This window comes from Cygnus olor, chromosome 1 (genome assembly GCF_009769625.2).
Source record: "Cygnus olor isolate bCygOlo1 chromosome 1, bCygOlo1.pri.v2, whole genome shotgun sequence".
NCBI classification, from domain to species: Eukaryota; Metazoa; Chordata; class Aves; order Anseriformes; family Anatidae; genus Cygnus; species Cygnus olor.
In genome coordinates, this window is record NC_049169.1 from 23,877,527 (window position 1) to 23,904,075 (window position 26,549).

Consider the following 26,549-nt stretch of genomic DNA (forward strand, 5'->3'; position numbering starts at 1 on the left):
GTGTAATGTCCTTAATATCTCCTTCTGGTTGCGAAGAGGCATCCATGCCCTGTGCTCAACATGTGCTAAATGACTGCTGCTGCCTGATGTAGTCAGATGACACAGAAACAACTCAGCGCTTGCCAGGGATGAAAAGGGATTGCAGAGAAATTTGCTTCCCAGCGTGAAGAATCACTCTATGACTATTTTGATCTTGCATAAGACTTGTGAAATACTGAAGTCAGGTTCTGAAGTGGTTATAATTTGCTCCCGACTTTTGAAATTTTTGATTTTGGGGAGAGCATTGCTCCTTGCAAACGATAGCTGAACAATTCCATGTCTCAGTGGATGCACTCCAAGGGTACCGTTTTCTCACTCTCTTCCTTCTCGCTGGAATCCGCAATGGGTAGATTTACTGCAGACTTCAAACCTGTCAACACCCAAATGTGTGACACCAGTTCTCAACACATGTGAAAGAGCTAAGCTGAGGGACACGATAATATATAGCAGGGGAAGGAGACAGAAGTTCTGCAAAATACATTTTGCTCAGCATGTAAAAGTTTTCAATGTACTTCGTTTTGAAGCCGAGCAATGCTGTTATCAGCCTGCAGTTATCAAGGAGCTGGGACAGTATGTCAGGAGCTGGACTCTGTGAGTCTCCCCCGTGTTGGTGTTACCACTAACAGGCTCTTCATCCAAACTGTAAAGATTTGAGCTCAAAAGCTGAACAACTGCATGATGCCTGCTTAACTTTAGAGCACTTGCCTAAGCACAAGATCGCAGAAACTTTGCATGGGAGCAGCTGGAGCTGCCTGCACGAAGCAGGCTGCTGCTCTATTCTCACCTGCTGAAACAGCACAAGGGAGAACAGGGAGAAGAGAGGAGCTGCGCATGCCTCCACGGGACAGGGACAGGGACAGGGACAGGCAGCAAACACTCGTCTGTGACCCCCAGAGCTCTTCAGAGACCCTCGGAGAGCCTCACCCCGCGCTGGGAAGCACGCACAGCTGGGCAGAGCCAATGTAAATAGTTTGGGGGAAAGTAATGAATATGCGTAGTGATTCTAAAACAAATACATGAATATGCAACAAGTGATACTGGTGTACCCTACCGGCGTGCATGGCTGGCGGCACGACCCCCATGCACCCGGCTCCGTGACAGAAAGTGCCCGCTGGTCAGCGTTACGCTGACGTGAAGGGGCTTTCCCCCGGGGCTCAGTGCCACCGGAGTGTCAGAGGAATCCGTCCCCGCTTACACAGCGGAGAGTTTTACGAGACGGAGGCTTATTAAAACCCTTTACGAGCCCCAGCCCCGAGCTGAGGAAGCCAGCGTTTTGCCAAAAAGCACCCTGCGGTTGCCGAGCGGCCTCGCGGAGCCGCTGTCAGGCCGGGGCAGCCCGGCGGAGCAGGAAGTGCAGCGGGCCTGGGTGCGCGCCCAGCCTGCCGCAGTTCCGCCTGGGCTGCGCCGGAGGCATGGCACGGCTCTGCCCGGCTGCCCCCCTGCTGCTGCTGGGCACCCTCCTGGGGACGGGGGCCCCCCTGATGCCCGGCTCCCCGCTGCCGCCGGGCCCCATCCTGCTGCTGGGCTCCCTGCTGCTGCCCGGCCGGACGGCGCTGGCAGGGGACCACGTACCCGCGCTGCTCTGGTCATCTGCGAGGTAGGAGAGCTACAGCAGGCAGCGGCACCCACCCTGCTGCTCCCATCGGGTGTGGAAGTGTATTTCCTATCTAGCCGGGCCTGGCGAGCGGTAAATTTGCCTTACCGGGCGGTAAATTAGCGCCATAAGTAAACTTGCCGGTGGGCGAACAAGCTAACAGGTGAAGCTACACGTTTTTGTTTTAGTTCTGGTGTGCTGCGCTGAGCGGTGGTGGTTCCTCACGTCTGAAGCAGGTGGGTTTTATGCACCCAGAGGCAACCTTGAAGTCCTCTGTCAGAGCTTTCGTGACTTAAAGGCACGCCATAAGGCAGCCTCCCAAAAAGGAGCTGACCAAAAACTGCGTGGCCAAGTTTAATCCTTGCAGCTCCTAACTCCCAGATGCTGATTTTTCAATTCTGAGTTCCTTTCATTTTTTATTTATTTATTTTATTTTTTTTAATAACATTTAATAATATTTTACTAACATTCGCTTTGTGTATAGGCATCAGTTGTTAGAAATAACAGCTAAACTGCAGACCATCTAGTGGAGAGTTCATCTCCTGCCCTCTGCAAGAGCGTATGTATTACACCTAGTTCAACAGGATGCCTCATCTCAGCTGGGTATTAATCAATTTCTCTAATACGAACCATCAGTAACACCAGCTGAATGTGTCATTCTCCAGCCAGGTGTCTCCAGGAAAAGCTCTCTTGTCCCGTGGCTGGCCTTGAGTCGAAGCTGTCTGCTCCGGGAGGGAGCAGGAGGGACGTGAGAGGGAACAGGAGGGACACGGTGGTGGGGGCTGCTGGCGGGCATGGCCATGCGGGGCATGTTGTGCTGCTTTGGCCATCAGCAACCATCACATCAGGATTCATGGGGCTCGCTGCCTTTGTACCTCCATCGCTCTCTTAATTCCCAGAGTGCTGCTTACAATTTTACTCTTCTGTAAAGGAAGAAGGGAATCCAACCAGTGGTTTCTTGGAGATAATTATCCTTTCAGCTGGTTGTGCTGAATTTTCTTTACCTTTCATGAGACTTGGAGCCATTCAATGTGTTTGAGGCATGGTGAACTATCTAGCTATCACCAGGAAGACAGACTAAGCGCTGCTCTTGGTTATGCCAGTGGAAATCTCTTGTCTTTAGGCAAGATTATTAAGCTTTAAGTCTGAGAGCTAACTCCTTTTGTGTCGTTGTTTTTGTTGTTTGTTTGCTTTTTATTTTTTTAGTTGCTTCTTAATGCAATAATTTTAAGACAGCAATAGAAGGATTCAGAAATTTTATGATCGTCAGGAGTTACACTATTCTTCAGGAGATCCTTTTCTGTGTACAGTGTCATATAGACAAGCATGATGCTTTTTTTTTTTTTTCATGTCATGCTTTAATGTTGAGATCCGTGGATAAATTGCATTTGAAAACATACATGCAGGAGGTGTTTATTGTGTTTGTTTCATATGTATCCTGGGCATTGTATTCTTTTCTCTGCAGTAATTAATAACAACTTTGACATATGTCTTCCTATCTGTTAAGCATTTCCAGAAACTGAGCCTCTGGCCCCTGGGCAGCCACAGCATACAGGAGTCTGAAAATGTTACCATTTCGATAAAGTTTGATTAGGTAACTTTGACACCCCTCCACCTATCCCTCGCATCTCCCTCGCCCCCAAAAGATATAAACAGATATCTCAATATCAAGGTTTTTTGTATTCTAACTACTTAATCTGTTCACTTTTATAACACAGGCGTGAGAATAAGTGCTAAACTTCTATATTTAAAAGCAAAGTGAATGTTGGAGAGAGTTGTTAGGATAAAAGTGATCTCAAGAGTCTAAGAAAAGATCAGTGCTTCCTTTGTCCTAGATCCTAGTTTATATAAATATTACACATGTTGTCAATATAAGCAAAGTCTTATCGGTTAATCCAGGGTGGTCATAAAACAAACTTTCCACCAAGATGCAATTAGCAACTCACCCTAGTGCAGATCGTTCAGGCCTGAACAAATCTAGAGCAAGAAAATCAGGATGGTGGACTGATTAAACTAGTTTCGTGTTTCCATGAATACAAGAAGTGTTCCTCCTATTGTGACCTCTGCGTTTTTAAAAGGGGAAGTTTTTATGAGGGACAAATTAGTTCTTGTGTCTTGTGAAAGCCTGTGAAGCTAGTGGAAAGGAGATCTGTGTTATTTTATAAAATAAAGAGGAACAGGAACTTCTGTTTGCATAACTCTATTCTGTGCTTTACATCTTGGTACTTTGTAGTGATGTAAGGTTTTCAGTGCGTGGCCTACAGGCTTATGAAATCAGGGAACTATTATTAAGAATTTTAAGAAGGGTAACTAAAGAAGTACAGTAATTATCAAAGGATTGCTGCTCACTTTGTGGAAACATGTCTCACCAATTTAAAACTTTGGCTTCACTCACTGACCAACAGGAGTTGAGATTCACCCATCTATTCCATCACCCTGTCCTGGGTTAACTATCAGGACACAATACTGAATTGCTGAGTTCTAATAAATTGTGCTACTCTTTAGAATTAGTCAGTGTTTGTAAAGCAGTATCTCAGAAGAACTGTATTAGAAGTTGAAAAACTCTTCTTTTATGCGTTATTGTATTGTAATCGTGCTATTCAAGATAATGTTAGATATAGAGGAAACCTGAAACTGAGAGACATGCACAGTGTGCAAAGCATAAAGGAAGTGGGTATAAACAGGGACGTTTACAAATCAAATACCTCTTCCCTCTAGAAGAAAAAATGCAGATCTGTACTTTGAGAAAAAGGAGTGTTTTTTCACCAAACAACAATCTTTCTTTATTGCACTCAGAAGAAAAATGAAGTGGGAATAAGACAGTAGGTCACAGTGTCCTGCTTTTCACAAAGGAATACTAACATATCAGTAGACATTCTCCAAAGTGACTTCGCCCTGGAAAAAAACAGCCCTTATCTTAAATCAGACATTAAGCTAATCCTGTTAATATTGTTACTTTCCGAACCAAGAGAGACAGAGAAGTTCCTCTAGCATGTGATTCAGACCGGAAACATGATTTAGCCATTTCGGAAAAATATTCAAAAGAAATTTCTTTCTCTCTACAAATTAGAGAGGGAGCCTGAGGAAATAAATTCATTAAAATTGGCTTTTGTGATTGCCCTTCGTGTGTCTGTTTTAGGATGACTTTTGCTTGTAGTTATTGAGAATTTATTACTACTTTTCATTTATGCTACACTTATTTTGGGATATTAAACCTTTTTTGGAAAATCCAGATTTTAAGTGGTTTTGAGGTCTTTAATGCCAAATAGGACATTTGTGGTGTTTCCTAAAGCTGCAAGGACTTTACTGAAAAATCTCCTGCAAGGAGATGTAGCATAAAAAGGATACAGTGAAAACAGAAAATTATTTTAGCCATAAGTTTACTGTACTTGTATGGAGATACTCTGTGCTAGTATGCTTGAGGAGCTTTTTGAATTAATTTTTTTCCCTATAGTCACCAGTTTTCATTCTACTGGTGCTACTAGAAATGGTGACATGAGCTTTTTATGTAGAAATGATATTTAAAGACCATTTCCAAAAGCTTGCTTACTCCTTCTGTGCAGGGGATAATTTTTTTTTTATGTGGTAATCATGTGGCAACTGAAAGAGACAACTGACAAGAATAACTTGTAGGCAAGAGTTCAGAAGCCAGCTACAAAGCAAGTACGTACACTCACAGGTTAGAACAATGAAGTCCTATTATCTTACCATCTGTCCTCTTGAAGGTCCAGGTACAAGCAATCTTGAAATCTTTGCTCCCATCAAAAATAAGTGCTCAAGTCTTCCTTCTGCCTAGGAAGAACACAGATCAGAGAATGTATCCCAGCTTTGCAATAATCTGTATGCTTCAACTTCCTGTCTGCCAGAGCAGTTAAGGGCAAGAAAGAATAAGAAAAAAAAATCCACCCCAAGCTTAGCTATCCTTCCTTTCTTTACTGCATTTTTTGGCTGTTGGAGGAAAAAGAGAGCAGCTGAGCTTCAAGCTTCCTAATTTCTAGGCAGAAGGAAAGCACAAACGTTAGCAGAGATCCTCATTGTCGGGAGCCCCTGCGGCTGAGGACGACGATTCTGCCGTGAGGATGCCAAGCCTGCTTGGCATGCAGATGACTTCACATGGCTGTGCGTCTTTGGACATCAAATTTCATGTGTGCAGTCAATCGTAGTAATCGATACATGTGTTGGCCTGCTGCCTGTTTCATCCTGTGCAGTCCCTTACTGACCCATTGCTGCCTGCTTGAGGTGAGGAGTTCAGAGGAATGGATGGGTTCATTACGTTCAGTAATGCACACCCTTGGCTTATCCACCATGCAGACACATATCCCCATTTCCCTCTGCAGTTCGTTTAAACCAGCTAGTAAAACATACTGACATTTCCCGTCTGAACCACAGTGAGAATTTCTGTTGCACCCAGGTCACTGGCCTATTAAGTGAAGCCTCGCACACTGCCATTCATGGTACTTGGCAAACTATCTAAGAGAAGTAAAACGCGTGTAATATGGGGAATAGGAGTACTAGGCAAACACTGCATTATAACAGAATTATTAACTAGCTGATGGAGATTTATTTTTCTAGTGATGATGCTGGAGTTATTGAAGTTGACTGCTCGAAAGCAAAAAGGTCTCACAAAAGGTGCTTTTTCAGGTTAGATAGCTAGCAAGAGCTGCTTCGAGGAACAAGGAATAACTCAAGCAAGAGTGCTTTGAAACAGGATCATCACATTTCTGAGTTTTTTGAGTTCATGACAAAAACCTTTGCCATTGTACTGCTACAAATAAAATAGTTTTGTTTCCTGTGCTCTCTGTTACTTTTTATTCTTAATTGAAAGTCCAAAGAGTTCTCAAAATCTTCATTTTTTTTCTAAAACTAGGCATGAAAGTGGTATTACCAATTATCTGATCTGCAAAAATAAATATAGCAAGATATTCGCTATTATTTCACTTCATACAAACCATTCTTTGACATCTCTTAATTAAATCTATCTTCTTTTCTTTTAATATCATTGGTACTTTGGTGTACCCATGCAATCCATAAAGTCAGTATGAAAGTTAGTGAATTCAGAACGCCTTATCTTGAAGTTTATATTTAAATCCTTGAAATCGTGAGGCCAACTTTTCTGAAAAGTTGAGGTATGTCTGTTTGAATCTCTAAGCTGATGGTCTTCAGAAATACTAATTAATGTGGATTGTCAAACACAAATGAACAAAGAAGTGAAGGTGCCGAGGAAAACTAAGAAAACATCAAATGATAATTTCTGTCAAATCAGAAAAAATAATTCCTTCTTGCACAGCAAGGTTTACCTCTAAAGCTTGAAAAGAAACAGCCAAAAGACTTAGAAGAATGTACTTTTAACACCTGCAGCACCTTGTCCTGAATGAGTCCCCCACATTTTCTGTTTGCTCTAGTACACTCCCAAATCCTCAAATCTGAAGGGAACTAGGTATCTACTGCTGAACGATTGCACTGTTTTTATCTCTTCTTTGGGTGCAGTTAGAGGCTTTTGATTCACTCTCTGCAGTCTTCATTGGAATTACTGGTGAGTCTTGAAGTGAAATATGGGTTTCACCTGTCAGAAACAGTACCGACCCCCGTCTATGCATCCATTGCCCCTGTTCTGCCTCCACCTCAAGAGACTGCAAAGATTGTTTTAAGTCATAAAAACTTGCTGGGGAAAGGTCATTTCTGAGTAGCTTTTGGGTTACATTTTTTTTTTTTAAGTTCGATTTGTTTCATCTGATTTAATCTATTCAATATATTGAGAGCTATACTAAAGCATATATAAGTGCATGTGTGTATGTATCAAAAGCCTGTGTGATTTTGAAAAATACTTTCCATTCATTTTTGTTCTGTCTGGGACAAGGAAAGACACTTGGAAACAAATACCAGGTTGCTATAGAATGTATGGGCAAGACGTATGAGGAGCAGCTGAGGTCCCTGGGTTTGTTCAGCCCAGAGCAGAGCAGGCTGAGGGGAGGCCTCATGGCGGCCTGCAGCTCCCTCACGAGGGGAGCGGAGGGGCAGGCGCTGAGCTCTGCTCTCTGGGGACAGCGACAGGACCCGAGGGAACGGCATGGAGCTGGGACAGGGGAGGGTCAGGCTGGGTGTTAGGGAAAGGTTCTGCTCCCAGAGGGTGGTCGGGCACTGGGACAGGCTCCCCAGGGCAGTGGTCACAGCACTGAGCTGCTGGAGTTCGAGAAGTGTTTGGACAGCGCTCTCAGACACAGGTGGTCCTGTGTGGAGCCAGGAGTTGGACTCGATGATCTTCATGGGTCCCTTCCAGCTCAGGCTATTCTGTGATTCTACGATCTCAACTTCACCGAATTGCAACCATATAATGACAGATGCTAAAGCACACAGCAATTCTCCATATTGCGTTCTTTGTAGAACCAGTCAGAGGGGCTGAGTACCTGGTTTCTCAGGCTTTAGCAACCAACGGATGTTTGTGGAAAAGAGGAGCTTAAGCTTCAAGCTCTGGGTTTTATACAGTATGGCAATACTGTCTTAGTCAAGTCACCCAGGACCAAAATTTTCGTAATAAATTTCATCCCTGTAAACATGTTGCATACTGTTAAAGTCCCAGTCAGGTATTGAATGAATAATGCCAACAGTTTTACCCAGAACTATTCTTAATTGTAACAAAACTAAATGGCCAAGTTATTTCTCTGTCCAGTCCTCATAAGGACAAGTTAGCAAACGAGTCATAAGCTTTTCTTGGCGTCTTTTGCCATTCTGTTCAGAAGAGCTTCTGCTCCTGGATAGGCAATTTTCTGAGCTGCTTCTGCGGAACGGTTACTTCAACATGAAAGCTGTAGGAGAGAATGTATTTTTTACAAAAACGTTGAAAAGCCACTTTAACTTAACAGAAGGTTTATGAAAAAATGTTGGTTTATGACAACTTGTGGTCTAGCCTGACTTGTATTGCTCTCTAGCCACCAAGTGCCTGATGGCATTGGAAATTATTTCAGGAACTGGAATTACCTTTGGGAATTCTCCCTGGAGGTTTTCAGTATATTCTTCATTCTATTTAGTAGCCAATTTTTGGAAAGATGCAGCTGTGGTGCTGTACACAAACAAGAAAAGCTAGTAATAGTAGAGAGAGTTACCTGGACAGGACCAATTCCATTCCTGCTGTAACTAACACAATACAGACAGAACGTGGAGGATTTCTTTTCCTCTTATATGGAATGAAAGTAAATTTAACAGTAAACCTGAACTTAATCCAGTGTTGATGATATTTTTAACTGCTTCTGTACATTTGGAGAAAGAAGTGGTGTCATCATCAGCAGCAATTTTAATGTTAAAAAAATGATTTTCTTTGCAGATCCCAGTGGAATCCACAGCCTGCTTTGCATGAAGGACACATTGTCTCAGCACAGGAGCTGGCTGTACTCTTGCAACCTGTTTTTAGCCCCCGTCCCAGAAATCTTGTTTTGTTCCTTCAAGAGACCGTATGTAACATTAATTTCTTTTCTCTTACCAATACAAAGTGCAAGTGTGGACATGGCTCCTTCTCACCAATCTGCTCTCTTTGTTTTTCAGCTTAGCATAGATGATTTCACATACTACAGTGAATCCTATGGTAACAAGAATCCATTTCAAAATGTTCAGGCAAGCATTTCTCTTTTTATTTCTTTATATGTGTTGTGTTTTTTTTTTTAATCAAAATGATGTAAGAAATATGCAAACAGACAATAACTGGCAAAATTTAATTGAATTGCAGCAGTTTGCCAATTTAAATTATTTATTGAGATTATTTCAGTTTAGGTATATCAGTTAAACAACTCAGTTTGCAGAAGTGTGTTATGTGGCTATTTTATTTCAGATCAGTTTTTCAGAATTCTCTTAACTGGCAAAATTGTTCCTAAGCATGCAATTTTGCAATTTTGTATTATGAAAAAACTATACATACATGCATTAAAAACTCTAAGACTGACTCCCCAAAGTAGTGTTTGGACGTCGTAGGAAGAAAAGAAGTAAGGAATCAATTATTTACTCCAGATTTTCAGAACTGAACACTCATTTTATTTTCATATGAGGTAAAGCTGTCTTGACCCATTCAGAGAGCTGATTTTGTCATGTTTGAATATTGTGAATATATGCCTAGATACTGGATTGCTTTAATCTTCATGCTACTTCAGTAATCTGAAAATAAACTCCAGGCATAGAATCGGAGTCCTCCTGAAATAGTCACGAACTTTATCTTCTGTTCTCACTGAAGAGATTCACAGATTTTGTGCTCAGCATCTCTGGTTATACTTACATGACAATTTATTGAACTGTAATTAGAGAAGGAAAATGTTCACACGTGGAAGTCATTAAGTCATTCCTGTGGGCAGTGCAGGATGAACAGAGCTATTAGTAACACAACTGATATCAGAGTACATGAGGAAGTGTTAATTCCTAAGCACTACACAGCAAGCTGTATGTATAATTAAATACATAAATATTTACATATTACCTGTCTCTACATCTTTCTTGTCTAAAAACCTCACATGTTCCTTGTATTCCTAATGCTAACCTTTATGTCTTTGCCATATGAGAACATTTCAACACTGATGCAGGAACAAAAACAACTATTCAGAGTGTGTACATGGCTTTTTGGAGGAATGAATGGCAGTAATATTCATCTGTAGTGTAAGGATCAGTGGCTGCATTCTCAGGCAGATGTACTGGTACTTCTCTGGTATGCCTTACCCTCCTTGGGTTTAAAATCTGTGCAAGGTTGTGTCTGGAGCAGATTGTATTCCTGCTTATGGGACTGCAAAGCTGGTTTGATTTTAAAATTCATAAGCTGTTTGGAACATATGTATTACTGCTGCAAGCTCCTAATGGTGCTGTGGTCTTATTTATGTAGGCCCTGGATTTTTAAGCGGAAGGATAATAAAAGTATTTTAAACTCTTCTTTTGCCTTGTAGTTGGGACCCCGTCAGCACTGTAGAGTTTATATCCAAAGCTGAGTCTAGGGACTAATGGTTTTAGAAATTGGGTGGTATATTGAGTGGATTTGGGACATATGGACAGATAGTAAGGAAAAAACAAAGGATCACATTTACATCAGTCTTTGGTCTGTATCTGACAGAGCAGAATTTTGAACCCTGGTTTTCAACAAGCTGAACAAATGTCAGTAACAGTTTGCTTTCTTTCAGACCTTGCCTCTGTTTCCTTGCTGTCTTGGAGCAGAGAAACTTTTTCTGATTACAGTGTCTTCAAAACTGGAGTTTCTTTTATCAAATTGGTAACCTTAACTCCAGCACCTCCTATATCTGTTGTGTTGGACTTGGCAATCTTTTCTAGTGTAGTTTTGTGGAGGACGAGGTGCTCTAACTTAGAAAAAAGAAAACGATATGTATAAGTTAAAAATTTCTTTTTCACGTGCGTGCCCATATGCAGAATTCTGACGATGTGTGTGTGCATCATCACCTAGCTTTTAGGCCCATAAGGGATCTTCATAATCATCCAGCTCCATCCTCAGTGCAACAAAGGCTACAAAAATTTTCTCAGTTGCTATCACATCAGTTCTATTCCACTTGACTTACTTTGGGAAAGAAATCTCTTCTTAATCATGCTATGAAAGACACAGGACAATGAGAAGGTCAGGTCTGAATTTTCTCACTGCGGAAATTAGGATCTTTCATGTTGCATAACCACAAAGTATTATGCCTTCACAATCTATATTATACAAGTGATTCATTAAGCCATTATAACCGTTCCATAACACTCACGTATCCTCCTTTGAACTTTGGCAATGCAAATCTATTCACAAACTTAAACCAGAGATCTCATTTGGAGGGTGTATGTGCATGTAGCAGCATGTGTACTACAAGAAGAAAGTGTTATTTGTAAAAGAGTTGTAGGCTTGTAAACCACAGAGACATTTGCAGATATTAGATTTGTTCAGCTACATTAGCAGCTGTTCTGAGCTTTTGGGATCAGTGGTTTTGTATGCAATAAAAGAATTCTGTTTCCAGTTAATGCAGAAAGGAATCTTATATGTAGGTCATTTATCTTAAACATTCAAAGAACTTCTTAATTAAATAATAAAATACAAAGATTAGTATTTGGGGAACTTTTTTGTCAAGTAGTCACCTATCCTATGAACTATTTTTCTTTAATATTAGCTTTGGCTTTCCCCAAACACTACTCAGCTCCTTAGAACTGCCATGTATGGTAGCACACAACAATTAGTTGCCAGCTGTGCTGCTGCATAATTATTATTGTAAGTCACTGCCATTTGTGGTTCTGTATCTCCACTGTAACATCACTCAGCGGTCATTTTCCTAGACTGAGGAGCACTGTTTAGTCACGTGCAGCATAGAGGTCCTGCTATAATTTAGATTGTTTTTGTTGCCCTTCTCTGTACCTCTTTGAATTTTATTGTTTTTTTGTTTTGTTTTGTTTTTGATAAGGGACCACACAGAATTGCATACAAATCAAGATACAATTGCATCATAATTTCTTCAGTGACAGAACGTTTTCTTCTGTTTTGTTCCATAGTCGTTTCCAAAAAAGACTAATACGAAAAAAAAGACTAATACTTTTTTTTTTTCAGTTTTGACCATCATCAGACACTGAACTGATATTAAGGTTTCATTCGTGAAGGGTGACACTCAGTTCCAAGTCTGTTATTGTGTACATAAAATTAGTGTTGTTCTTTTCTCACTCTGTGCTCTTCTAAAATCAATTTACAATAAATCTTGTCTTGTTGCTGAAGGGGCTTTCCCAAAATTTGCCCCTACTGTTGTCCCTTGCCTTCATTACTTCAAATAAGTTAGTGTAATCAGAAAATTTCATTAGCTCAATATCTGTGCCTTTTTGCCAGATATTTTATGATTATACTGGACAGAACAGACCCTAATGCAGAGGGTCCACCTTTCTCTGCTTTGGTAACAGGTGTTTTTTTTAGCCCTTGCTTGCTACCTTTTTACCTACTCATTCTCCATGTGAAGACCTCATAGTATTGGGAAGACCACACAAAAGGAGCTTAATTTCTTTAGGAGTCTTTGCTACAAGATTCTGCTGAGTGCCTTTTATGAATCCAAGTACACTAACAGCTGGAGCTCCCTGGTATACATGCCTATTGACTCCTTCAGAGATTTCCAGCAGAATTGTGACACACAACTCCTTTTTGCAAAAGCTGTGTCAGCCTTTTCTCAGTATAATCCTGCCATATTGTTGTAGTCAGTATTTTATTCTTTAAAATGGTTTCTCCCATTCTTAGACTTCAGGTTTGCTTGTCTGTAGTTCCCCAGATCTCTCTGTAACCCTTGAAAAACCTGGTGTCATGTCTGCCACCAAACAACACAGTGGTACAGAGGTTTGTTCAACAATGCTTTTTGTAGCTGAAATGCATTTTATTAGCTAAAGTACATCAAATTAATTTTCATTAAAATCATAACATGTAGTTTTATGCGTTCATCTGGTAATCACAGATACAATTGAAGTCTGTATGATAATAGTAACTGCAAAGCTAAAACGCAACAATAATGTTCTTTGCAACTATCCATGTCTGTAGAAACAGATGTGCCTCCAAGTCAGTTTAAATAGACTTTTTTTTTATATAGATGAACCATTGACCAGTGCTGTAGAAAATAAATACAATACTTCAATATTTTGAACAGCACACTCACAAGTAAAAGATCTCTTTTACATGGAAGAGCCTGCCCACTTCAGGTGTAGGTTCTCAGATGTTTCCAGAGAAGGAGCCTTTTCTTCAACAGATATTTTTATTATAAGACTGTTTGTCAGTTATGCTGCCAAACATAAACTAGTTCAGAACAATGAGTGTGCCTAAATGATCTTTTATAGGTGGGCACATGAGTCTTTAATAAAGATTTTAATGATACATCTTTAATGATAGACCTAGATTTACTCCATTCCAGCTTCAAATTGCTTAGGTGTAATAGCAATGCAGTTAACGCAGTACTGAAACCAAAGCTAGGCAAGTTAGTCCAAGCACACCTTTACCATAATTCAGGTACTTAGCTTCAGGATGGCTGGACACGTAGGCAGTGTCATCTCACGCCTACCTTCAAAAATACCTGAACAGCAGCGATATATGGAATAAAATCATGTTGCTGCTCACAATATTTCACTCAGGAGAGGTGCCTCGGAACACTAAAGAAAGCAAATTAATCAGAGTAATTTGGCATTAGATTAAAAATTCTCCTGTCAATTTATGTTTTCAGTCCATCAGGTCAATAGGAGGATTTTTTTTTTCTTTTCCCTTTCCCATTCTCAGCTACTGTGTGTTTATACCTCTTTGCTTAGTCCTTTAGCAGAGTGCAGAGTCAGGTGTTTCTCAGTACTCCTCTTCATTCTGTGCCCTCTTTTGGAGGTCTGTTGTTTTGAAAACACGTCGTAGTTGAAATGCTAGAATGCCTAAAGCAACATATGGGTATTTTAAGAACAAGTGTGCCGCGGCCAAATGTCAAGAGGCACAATCGAGAGGCATGGGACCAAAATGTCTGTCTGATGCTAATGAGTAGATATCCAGCTGTGTGTGCCCTTCGAATGGACAGTTGAATACCAGTGGCTGGAAGCTGAGACAGATGGCAATGCAGGATTGGTTAGGAGCAGAGGGACAATTCAAACATTCCTCAGTAATGATGCATTTTATCTTTTATTCTACAATAAATGAGTAATCTACTTAATACATATCCTTGGAAGAACTGGCTGCTGCTATTCTGTCTGCAGCTAGGGGGCGAGGGATTAAAGTATCAAAAATAAACTGAAATAATTGACTACTGCTCAGGATTGTAGCTCTATATTAGTATATGCAAAAGAAACTAAAAGGGAATGTATCATCCTTCACTTCCAGGAGGTGCTAAACACCCTACTCAAAGACCAGATCAGTATTTTCTGCTCTATTTTAATTTCTGCAGTTATTTTTCTATCAGTCTGGCAAATCAGACAATACTACATAATCCTCCCATATGAGCATCTATAGAAATGTGAAAATAACTAACCTTTGTCTAGGAAGGAAAACATGTGAGCATTTAGAAAGAACCAAGGGAGGTCAGAAAAGTGGTAGGCAGCCAGAGAGCAGACAAAAAGAAAAAAGAGTAGGAGGAGAAAAGTGTTAGCAACACAACACTCGCATCAGTTAGAGGGAGAGAGAGAGAGAGTCTGTGACAACTTGAATATCTGAATGTTGGATCAAGTGACAGACTTGATCTGGAGTTAAATGTAGAAAATGCAGAAGTAAAGTTAACAGGTTTTAAACTAGGACTCAGTGAAAATATATCTTCAAATCTTCACATTAAATTTTGGGTTATCTTAATTTTGATCATTCTCAAACCTACATCTTGCATTTTCTTTCCCTGAATATTCCAAGTGAATTTTATCATTCAGAAGAATCTTTGGAAAGATGTTTTTCAGCTTTGCAGGCTTCAAATTTATAGAACAAGAATGTTTAAAATACATTTCACTCAAGTGTTTTCACCAGAAACTCAGCTATGGGAAGTATAAGTAAAATCATATATACACTCCCTGATGCTTGATTATCTGAACTAGCTCAGCTTGAGCCTTATAATTTGTATTTTGTATTTTGAATAGAAAGAAAGATAGCACACGATATGAAGTTTGTGTGTGTGTCTCCACGCCAAGAATAGAATTAGAATAGTTCGACTGAGAGGGATCTTCAAAGATCATCTAGTCCTACTGCCTGACCTCTTCAGGGCTAACAAAAAGGACATTATCCAAATATCTCTCCAACACTGAGAGGCATGGAGCATCACCCACCTCACTGGAAACACCTGTTCCAGTGTTTTGCCACCCTCACAATAAAGAAATTTTTCATAATGTCCAGTCTGAGCCTCCCCTGGTGCAGCTTTGTGCCATTCCCACACATTCTGTCATCAATTACAAGGGATCAGAGACTGGCACCTCCCTGTGCTTCCCCTCCTCATGAAGCTGTACAGGGCAATGAGGTCGCCTCTCAGCCTCCTTTTCTCCAAACTAGACAACCCAAGTGTCCTCAGCCTCCCCTCACAGGACATGCCTTCCAGCCCTTTTTCCAGCTTTGTTGCCCTCCTCTGGATGCTCTCAAGTAAGTTAACATCCTTTTATATTGTGGAGCCCAGAACTGCATGCAATATTCAAGGTGAGGCTGCACCAACACTAAATACAGTGGGACCACCTGGCAATGTTCTGTTTAACGCATCCCAAAATGTGGTTTGCCCTCTGTGCTGCCAGGGCACACTGCTGGCTCATGCTGAGCCTCCTGTTCACCAGCACCCCCAGATCCCTTTTTGCTGAGCTGCTCTCCATCCACTCATCTCACAGTTTTTCCCTGTGTCCAGCGTTACTCTGTCCCAGGTGCAGAACCGGGCATCTTCCTTTGTTGAACTTCATGCTGTTGCTGATTGTCCAGTGCTCCAGTCTCTCGAGATCCTTCTGCAAGGCCTCTCGTCCTTAGGGAGCCTACATCACCTCCCACTTCAGTATCATCAGCAAAGTTGCTGATGCATTCTACTCCTGCATCCAGATCATTGATGACCATGTTGAACAGGACTGGCCCTAAAACTGAGCCCTAGGGAACACCGGTGGTGACCAGCTGCCAGCCAGATGCAACCCCATTCAGTACAGCCCTGTGGGCTTTGCCGTTCAGCCAGTTCATCAGCCAGAAGAGCATGTACTTGCTCATCTCGCAGCTGGACAATTTGTCCAGAAGAATACCATGAGAGACAGTGTTCAAAGACCTTACTAAAATCCAAAAAGATTACATCTGCTGCCTTCATGCACCAGGCGGGCGGCCTTATTATAGAAGGAGATCAGATTACTAAGACAGGACTTTCCCTCTGTGAACCCCTGTTGACTATGCCTGATAATAGCTGTGTTCTTTAGGTGCCTTTCAGTATCCCCCGGAACAATCTTCTCCATAACTTTTCCAGGGACTGAGGTTAGACTAACGGGTCTGTAGTGTCCCTCATGCTCTTTCTGTAGGTGGGTATAATGTTGGCTAGCTTCCAGTCATCAGGGACCTCCCCAGACTCCCATGACCTCTGGTAAATTTACCTCTGGTAAAAGAGGGGTCCAGCTATAACATCCACTGATTCTTTCAGCACTGAGGTGAATCCTGTCAGGCCCCATGAATTTACAAACGTTCAGCTGATACAGATGTTCCCTTACAATTTCAGTGACCACAGATTGAAAGTCACTGCTCTTCCAGGCATGGTCCTCCAACTCTGAGAGCTGGGCAGCCTAAGATCAGTCATTGCTGTTAAATAGTGAAGCAAAAAAGGAATTAAATGCCTCCACCTTTTCCTCCTTACTTGTTATCCTCTTGTTATCCACTCCAAGTATCAGCCCAATGTTTTCCTTTGACTTCATCTTGCTGTTGATGTATTTGAAAAAGCCATTTTGTTTTCTGACCACACAGAGGCCAGCGTCAACTCAAGTTGGGGTTTGGTTTCTCCTGTTTATTTCCCTGCAGACGTGAAATGTAGCTTTGTACTCTCCTTGTGAATTCAGACCTTGCTTCCAAAGGTCATATATTTTTTTTCTTCTGCTCTAGTTCCAGGCGGGGTTCCCTGTTCAGCTAAGCCAGTATTTTGCCTCACTTGCTTGACTTGTGGCATAAGGGGATTGCATGCTCCTGGACTTTTAAAAGGTGTTTTTTTGAAAAGTGAACAGCTGTCATGGACCCCTAAACCCTTTAGAGCAGATTCCTGGGGGACAGTGATAACTAGCTCCCTGAGAAGCTTAAAGTTTGGTCTAAAGTTTGTCCATGGTGGCAGCTCTTCTGCAGAACCTAAAAATGCAGATTTATTTAAAAAATAATAGTTAAAATTAGACACTTATCTGTACTCTGTGCTATACAACTAAGACGTACACAAAGGAAGGGAATTTGTTATGCAAAGTATGTCTCTGTACTAAATACAGCTGCTGAAACTCAATGTGTCTGACATTGATCCTTTCCACCTACGAGGCCATTTAGGTCCCATCTGATGGTCATCTGATGAGCTTTCATATCATATCATGAGCCATCCGTATCCTGCCTCAGCTTTTTCCCCCATACTCTCCAATACGTTCTCCACCTGCTCCTTTCTCAGCTTGAGAACTTCTGTGTCAGCTGCCTCTTCTCTTCCAACACACACATAGAAAGGACAGTAAGAATTTGACATCACTGAGCGTCTTAAGCTTGCCCCAAAAAGGTGCATGAATAAGAGCAACACAGGTGCCACTTCACTGCCCCTTTCCAGGATCAGCCTGCAGTCAGCACCAGGTTGCTGAGATCTTGATTAGTGTTTACCACGGTGGTTCCTCACCTTGTGTATTAAATTCAGAATGTAGAAAAAAAATTGTTTGTGTTTAATTATTAACCATGTAAATAAACTGTCCATAAATTTGTTACAGGAAATTCTTCAGTCTTCTCCTTCATCTCTAGTTTTGCCTGCTGTTGACACCAAGGCTACCAGGCATCTTTTGAGCTTTCTCCAGGAGTCGGGAGATTGGAATTTAACAAACATGACAAATCTCGACATCTCTCACCTGGAAGCGAATACATCTAAACCAAACTTACTTGTGGTTCAGCTACAACCGCTTATCAGGTAGGAGCTTGTTGCAAAAGTATCTGACCAAAAGTATGCAACATTTTTACGTCTTTTTTGAAAATATCTGATGTATTCAGGAAATTTAAAAATCAAAAGGGGAGGTTACAGGGTTAGCAAAGTTATTTTTCTTTCAAATTTGAATCCAGTGTTTTTTAATGTCCTCTGATGAGCTTATCAGGTATAATAGCTGAATTATGTTGAAAAAGTCAGTCAGGCGTTCCTGTTTTGTCTGCCTCATTATATGAGAACAAAAGGACAACTAATAAAAATAAATGGCAACACACTTTAAGCGGAAAAGCTGAATTATTTCATGCAACACATGATTAACCTGCAGAATTAATTGCTAGAAGGCATTCCAGGGGTCAAAGAACTGGCAGGAAAAATAAACAAATAAACATACAAACAACCTAGAAGTTAGAATGAATAATGAGACTGGTTTTCATCACTCTGGAAGGAATAGGAGGGCTATAACTCTTCATGTTTCCAGACCTATGACAACTGTTGCGTAATGGAGGCAGAGGCTATTCCTTCAGGTAGATGCTAGTGCCTGGTTGTAACTTGTAGAGCTTTTACATCGCTGTGTAAAAGAGCACTCCTGGATACAGCGTATGGGTTACAGACCTGATCTAGATGGACAGCTATTTCATATCATTTCAGCAGAAAGCTGTGAAGTCATACTGAGTATAACAATGTCAATGTACCTCAAGGAAATAAAAGGCATGAATATAGTGAGCTCGTCTGCTCAGCTTCTTTTGCTCTTCATCTTCCTCGACTGTTACTTCAGCATTCATACATGTCAGTATATGGTACATGTATGTTCCTAAGAAAGTGCAATTAAAAATTACACCAATAAATGACACCCAATCTAAAGAGCTCATGTACAAATTTCAGATGAGCGAACACCACCAAATGCAAGGAAAACTGAGGAAAGAATGGTCGAAATAGCATCAGTAGTCTGGCTTCTCTGCAGCTAAGGAAGGTTGAGGTTTTTGAGGAATCAGCTGAAATGTCATCCTTGTATAAACTGCTTTGCAGAAGGATCCTGAGGAGGAGATGAGAAGATGATGGAGGAACTTTGTAGTCTGATGCTGAAAGTGACATCTTGATTAGTCAGTTCTTGTGTACTTTTCTGGTTCACATTGTTGTCTACAAGAGATTTTTAATTATCTTTCTCACATGTTCTTTGTAGTGGCTTAAGTGAGATTTCCACCCTGGAAGCAATGGCTGAAAATGGTAAGCAATATGACCAAGATGTAACTAACATTTCACCATTTAAGTCTGTGTTCTTGCTTAAGCAGATTGTGTTCTGTTTTTCCAGTTTTTGCTGTAATGCTAATATGACTATTTAAAGTCCCCCCCCCCCCCCCATGCACAGTACTTATAAGCAGCCAATTATTATAGTGTACTGAGTGAGTGATTCAAAACCCACTGAAATGGCTACAGCTCTGTGACCTGAAACATAGTGATGATTCACCTCTGCCTCAGGCACGGGCCTTTGCTCATGCTCTGGGATCCTCCCAGTGCAGAGTGTGAGCCCTGCATCGTCAGCTTGGACTCCTCTGGCAGCCCAAAGGTCTTGTCTCACAGCGGAGGCCCTCTGATGGAGCGAGCAGGGAATGCTTTCCCAATCTTTGTGAAACAATACCGTTGCCCTTCACAGCCTTTGATTTTAGAGTCTTTCATTGGTTCTGCAGGTATTAAATACTGCTTGTTAAAGATGAATCTCTTCATACAACTCCATATTAAAACTTTTCTTGTATAGTATCTGGCTGAAAAAAAGAGGTACCACAGACTAAACAGGCAGTGAGAAGCATCTGGTTTTTTGCAGGCATATTACTCTAAATTAGAAATCAGGTTACGAAGTCTGCTAATGACTGCAGTGGTAGTTTCAGGGACACACACTGCAATGTCCATAGTGCCTATGACAGTTTCTACACAGAGCAGGGGGTGGGAAATCAGAAGCAGATCTGAAAATCAGGGGAAATACCTTTGTACTGAAATCAGTGGTGCAATCTTTTCTCTTTGTTCTTGCACAACTCCAAAGTTATTGTATTTTAGACTCAAGCAGCTGGACTTCCATCTCTGAATTGCAGAGAAGTTAGAATCATAGAGTGGTTTGTATTGGAAGGGGTTGTCAAAGCTCGTCTAATTCTAAGCCCCCTGCCATGGGCAGGGACACCTCCCACCACACCAGGTTGCTCAAAGTCCCATCCAGCCTGGTCTTGAACACTTCTAGGGATGGGACATCCACAACTTCTCTGGGCAACCTGTTCCAGTGCCTCACCATCCTCAGAATGAGTAATTTCGTCCTAATATCAGTACCCACTTCTGGTTTAAAACCATTACCATCGTTCAGTTCTCCCTTTTTGTCCTCAGAACATATTAGATAGGAAAAGTTTTGGCTTAATGTTGGCTTTGGCTAAGCTTTGCCCTCCTTAAAGAACATTTTTTTCATCAGCTGCACAAACTCAAGAACAGGCTTCCCAAACCTTGTCTCAGCCTGCTTTTGTTTTGGAACAGCAAAGTTAATGCTCCCGTCCCATCCACCTTTGGGATGACGGAGGAATAAGCTACTACCAGCTTTGTGGTTAGTGTCAACTAGCTGTTATCAGGAAAAGGTGTGTGCACAGGGAAGATGTGCCACTTCCTACGGCCAAGTGCAAAATCTGCACTCAGTGTTCTGAGTCGCAGCTGTGCGCTGGAGAAGTGGTAATGTGGGCTGCATCCTCACCTTCTGGTTCATCTGCCAAAGCAGCCACTCAATGTGTTGCAGAATAAAACCTGGAAATATCATCAGCAGGAAGTTTTAATTCAAATGAAAGTTACTGAGCCACAGTTCCTTAAAATTATCCCACTGAAAGTCTGAGCAGCGGATGGGGCAGACTCAGAAGAGGGTCATCGCAAAGGTATCAGGCAAGGGTCCCAAACGTCCTTCCAAATCTTGTGGTCTGGGTTCCAGCTGGTGTAGGTGGCTAAATACCGGTTCGAGCATAACCACAGCCATTTGCTAAGCATTGCTGTCAGGACACCCTTCAAGGTCATAACTGCTTGCAAGGCCATGAGTTATTGGTGTTTGTTGTGGAGTCACTGCTGATAGATTCTACTTGGATAAGCAACCAAAAATACTATGTGTCACCTACCTGTAAGGCAACAAGAGAATTGCTAACCCATAAATACTGCTTTTTTGTTTGGCTGTTGATGGGTTTTTTTAATGGTATCAACAGTAAGCCCAAAGTAAACCAGGACAGACCTGTATTATGCTGCCTAGAAGTTCACAAAGCCTCTTACGTTTGTCACAGCAACTTCTTTCCTTTCCACTGTAGAGGGTTTTAAAATCTGATGTAATAAAATGTCAGAGAAATCTCTCCTGCTGTTTTACTCACTGCAGACAGGAATCTCTGTCAGACAGAACAAATGGGCTCGGATTCTGCCCAAGGGAAATGTGCTGTTCTGAACTCTCTAGAAGCTGGAGTAAGCCGGAGTTTTAGCACATTATTAGAATGACATTCATTAGAAAATCCAAACTGGAATTCAGAATCCAAACCTGCTCAAGGTTCCAGGGATTCAGACTTATTTCCAGTCTCTCCCTCCCTGCATGATACAGATAGGCAGATATGGAGTAATTTCTATTAAATAGTTTCTACAAAGATTAATTTTTACAATTTTTTTATTGTAACAGCATTTTTAGGTAATAAGCCCTCCCTGTCTTAGCCTTGATTCAACTAAAGTGTACTTTTCTTCTTGCTTTTAGCTCTGTTTTCTTTATGCTTTTCAGTATTTCTTCTTTATTTCCTTTGCATGAAATAGTGTTTGAGAGTATTACTCAGTTTTTGCCAGTTTTCCTAATTTTTTTTCTACTCAAGAGAAGTTTGCATTTTGTCATATCAGTCTTAGCTGCTGGATGCAGCATACCTCAAAATCGATGACAAACCTGCCTACAACTCCATCTAAGATGAGATTCTTTAATGTTTTTGCGTGTATTTGTCTTTCTGCTCTGATTCTCAATGCATTCCTTTTTCTGCTCTTTCTCTTCTCTCCCATTTTTCTTCTTCTCATCTTGCTCCATTCTGTTCTTTCTCTTTTATTCGTAGTTTATACCTTTAGTTTCATTTTACCTTTCTCCTTCCAGAACATTTTTTCTTAGTTTCTCTCTTCTATCCCTTCCATCCATGTGTAAAAGCACACAAAGAAATTAAGGTGGATTAGAAATTAATAATAGCACTTATCCTGCAGTCCCTGGTGAAATTCAAGGAATATGTCTTTAGTGAGACAGAAAAGCTTAATCCTTCCACTAGGGCATAGCATGCAATTATGCTAACTGAAAAAGGTTATCCTGGACAAACTGTTTTATATTCATAGTTCTACGTAGTGTTTCTTTGATTCACGCTAACTAAAAAACCTGCAATAAGACCACTCTAAAATCCCTCTAACAATATTACCATCAGGAGATGCCTCTTGTTCCACTGCAGAAAGAGCCGGGGATAATTAATGTTCCTATGCAGGCAAGGAATTTAGGTGCTTTAAAATAGCGTAGACAAACCTGTGCCCTTTTCCTTGGAGAATTTGCAAATACTCCATTAGCAAGGTGGAATGTTTGGCTGGTTTCCTGGTCACAGGAAAACAAAGATCTGTATCAATTTCATTGTCATAAAGATGTTCACAGCAGCTTCTCCAAATGAAGAAATTACCTCTAGAATCTTCCCAAAGGCAAAAGTTATAGATTTTACTGGTAACTATAGTTACATGTAGCTCCTTACTGAAGTGAAATGTAAATAATGTGTTATTTCAGAAGGCAATCAGTTGTTTTAATGGAAGAAGAAAAAAAACACACCAAACCAAACACAATCTATGCATTTTTCTATGTAGTATTTTTCCTTCTGAAAATTTTATCTGAGGCTGCTGAGAATTTCTGGTGCATTGCACTCTGTGCATGTAGAATACAAATCTACATTATGTAATTCCTTTAACCCCCCACAATCAGTATAATTAAGTAGTACATAGGCACTTGCTTTTCTGACCAAATCTGTTTCTTATAGTAGAAGCTTTTAATAATATTTTCTTAGAAGTAAACTTTACATAGCTATGATTCTTGACTGATTCAACTGAAATCAGTTTGGTTAAAACCCTACAGAAAAAAACAACAACAATACTTTCATTTTCACAAAAGCTAAGCATTTTCCTCAGCCAGGAGACCATAATTGCTGTAAATAAAAATGATTTAAAAGGGTAATAATGTAAGTTCCACTACCAATACATTAAAATAAAATACAAAATATCATGTAAAGTATAACCTTGAAATCTGAGAAGGGTGTTGTCCAGGCTATTTAATAGCCATTACATGGTTGAGGAGTGGAAAGGCACTGAAACAGTAAATGTCAGTCTGCTGGCTTATTTCCCTCACAGTCCTAATGACAACCCTAATACCAGCTCTTGATTCACTGCTATTATGCTCCTCATTGTAAGCAGATGTTAATATTTTTGTATACAGACTGAAAACATTTATCAATTGTAGGTATTTGTCACAACTACCTGTAGTTTCAGAGCTAGAAGAGAATCTTCTGCACAGAGTTCTGTGGACCGCACTGAAAGGCCCTCTCTTCCTTACTTGATTTTACTTCTGTTTTCAGAAATATGCCAGTATATTTCTACCTCGCCCTCCACTGTAGTCAACAGCAAAATTTTCTGTATCCCATTGAGGGTACAGAATCAGGCTTTAAATCCACTGAAGCAAAAAAGGAATATCACTGCAAATATTATGCATATCATGCCCCCAAGTAAGGACTACCGCTCTTCCGAGTGTTGTTTCTCACTGATCAGTTGTTCTGTGTGCTTTGTCATTCACAGACTGGTAGTAGTTCAGCTTTATTTATTTATTTGTTAACTGGTCACTTGACTGACAGGATACACATCCTGTTCTCATCTCTTGATTGATTTATTCTGCTCTTGCTTTTAATTTCTCAAAGTTATCACCTTTCAGATATTGTTTCTATTGTATTCACTTGTCAGCTTCAAGACCATCCATTTTATCCAAACTGTTGTAATGTATTGGTTTTGGATCACCTTACTGAAATTGAGCATTTTTCAAGACATTGAAGATGTCTTATCCCATTTGTACCTATTGACAAAAAAATGGTAGCAGCACCTAGGTTGCATAAATAACTAAATGAATCTAGCTCATTACTTTGCCACCTACTGTAGGATTTTAGCTTTCTCAGCTTACAGGGTTTGCTAAATTATGCATGTTTCTATTTATAGACAACATAATTGGAAGACTGACCATGGATCTGGAGGAACGAGGGATTCATTTTTCAGCAATTTATACTGCAGTGAGACCTTCAAGGGTGAGTAATCTTCAGTGCCTAGAACTGTTGAATTTTTGGCATCTTAACAACTTAATGTTTACAGAGGAATGCTGTAGATGATTTTCAAGATTACACACACAAGCAATCTGTATTATATGAGGTTTTGACCAGAAATGATTGCATGAATTTTCATATGCAATAGCTATATCACATAACTGCTAAAGCCTTACTAATCTAGGAGACCATAAATTTGCTATGCCTTTAGTTGCCTTTAGGACTTATTATTATTTTTAATGACTGTAGTGTTAAATATTTTTTCATTTAACAGTTTTATAGTAAGTTCTACATGGAACGTTATTAGGCTTTTCTCATGTCAGTAAAGATGGAGTGTAGTTAATTAACTGAAGGCTACTAATTTATTCCTTTTTAAATTAACTGGTTTCATTCCCTTTAGTCAATATTCAGTATTTACAACTGGAACACAAAGTTTACACTCTTGCTGATAGTCAGAACATCATTTATAGATCATCATATCATGTTAGCAGTAAGTAGCAGTGCAGAATATTTATTTATGCAGAGTTATCTGTTTTGTATGATATACTGCTTGTCATCAAGCAATATTTGCATTTTAATGTGATTAAATGGAAGACAGTCGTGACTAGAAAAACAGAATGCAATTCCCACTAAAGAAGAGGGGCATAGGAGGGATGTGCTGTATCCTAAAAAGTACCTACTTTGAAAGAAACTTACCTGATCCAGTGGATAACACATCTGAGCTCCTAATATGATACTTAGTTTAATTTGAAATTTTAATTCAAACTCGGGATAATGTCAATTGAGAATACAGATGTTATAATTTCCTTGTTTTGGCAACAGGAAAGTCATTACTGAGATTGTCTAGATTCCATGCGAGCCCTGCAAGCAGGATCTTGAGAAGTCAGTGAATTTTCAGGAGGGAACACTAACAACAATTCACAGTTGTTATTAGCACAGGAACAACAGTTGGAAAACCTGCTTTAAGTGGGCATGGAGTGAAAGCTGTTTAGCTTATCCAAAAGAAGAGTAAGAATCAACTTGATTGACCTTTATAAATGTTCTTTAAACCAAAATTGGACGGGTTCCTCAAAGGTGTCGTGAGTGCAATTAGAAATAGTCTGGACTTTAGCAAGCAAGATCTTGAATCTCTGTCTGTCCAACAAGATGCTCAGAATGGTCCCTTCATATCCCAAGCAAGAGGCTAGTTCTGCTGAAGAAAAAGGAGAACTTTCTTCAACAATCTGCCCTGTAAATTTAACTTCCAGAGAATGGGTTTTCAAGACCAGGGTTAGAGTACACAATCAGAGCAGCATGAGGCAGCTCACATTGACATTCGTTGTGATGTGTGTTTCTTGTGGCAAAGGAGAGGACATGAGTCCAGCACTTTTGATTTTTTTTTTATACTGTTTTTTTTGATGAAGATCCAAAATAAAAATTATTTTGTTACTGTGGCTCTTTACTGAAATCAAAGGTACACGGGCATTTGTAGCTTCAAATTGCATTTAGAACAATTGGAATGAAAAATATTTTTAATTAATGAAAGAATTGGTATCAAGAGAAGGAATTTTTAGTGCAATTTTAACAGTTTGTTGAATTTCAAATCTATGCATATTTCAACAGGCTTTCTAAATTAAAGTGACTTAGTTTGAGCAACTGATGTACTTTTAAATAATTAAAGCAATGTATTTTAAGATGTTCTGCATTTTAAAAAGTAAGCAATTTAAACTTTTCTTAATTGTATAAATTCAATGCATATTCATATAAAACCATTTGAAGTTTTTTTTTTCTACAATTACTTGAAGTTATTGCAGTGCATTCAAGGTTATCAGCTTCTGTACAGGGCTAGGAAAAGCAAAATGGAAAGTGCCTTTGAGGGTTCATCTGTCTATGCATTTGCATGTAACCTCTTCTTAAGCATATATTGCATATCTTTGGTGTGCTTGAACTACAGAAGATGTGAGCTGTTTTATAGCCATAAGTTAGAGGACTGATTCCCTCTGCTTAAGCTACAAATACGATATTCTATGA

The 26,549-nt window shown here is 40.2% G+C and overlaps 1 protein-coding gene across 1 annotated transcript in view; it reads left to right on the forward strand.

The window, feature by feature from the left end:
• The first annotated feature begins 272 nt into the window (after positions 1–272).
• Positions 273–26,549, forward strand: part of ATP6AP1 (ATPase H+ transporting accessory protein 1) — a 56,663-nt gene continuing 30,386 nt past the window's right edge. Inside the window, exons 1-6 of the mRNA XM_040549793.1 lie at positions 273–1,636; positions 8,952–9,078; positions 9,170–9,238; positions 17,987–18,180; positions 19,373–19,416; positions 24,439–24,524. Coding sequence (XP_040405727.1) covers positions 1,452–1,636; positions 8,952–9,078; positions 9,170–9,238; positions 17,987–18,180; positions 19,373–19,416; positions 24,439–24,524 — 705 coding nt within the window. The 5' untranslated portion in view covers positions 273–1,451. The remainder of the gene's footprint in view (positions 1,637–8,951; positions 9,079–9,169; positions 9,239–17,986; positions 18,181–19,372; positions 19,417–24,438; positions 24,525–26,549) is intronic.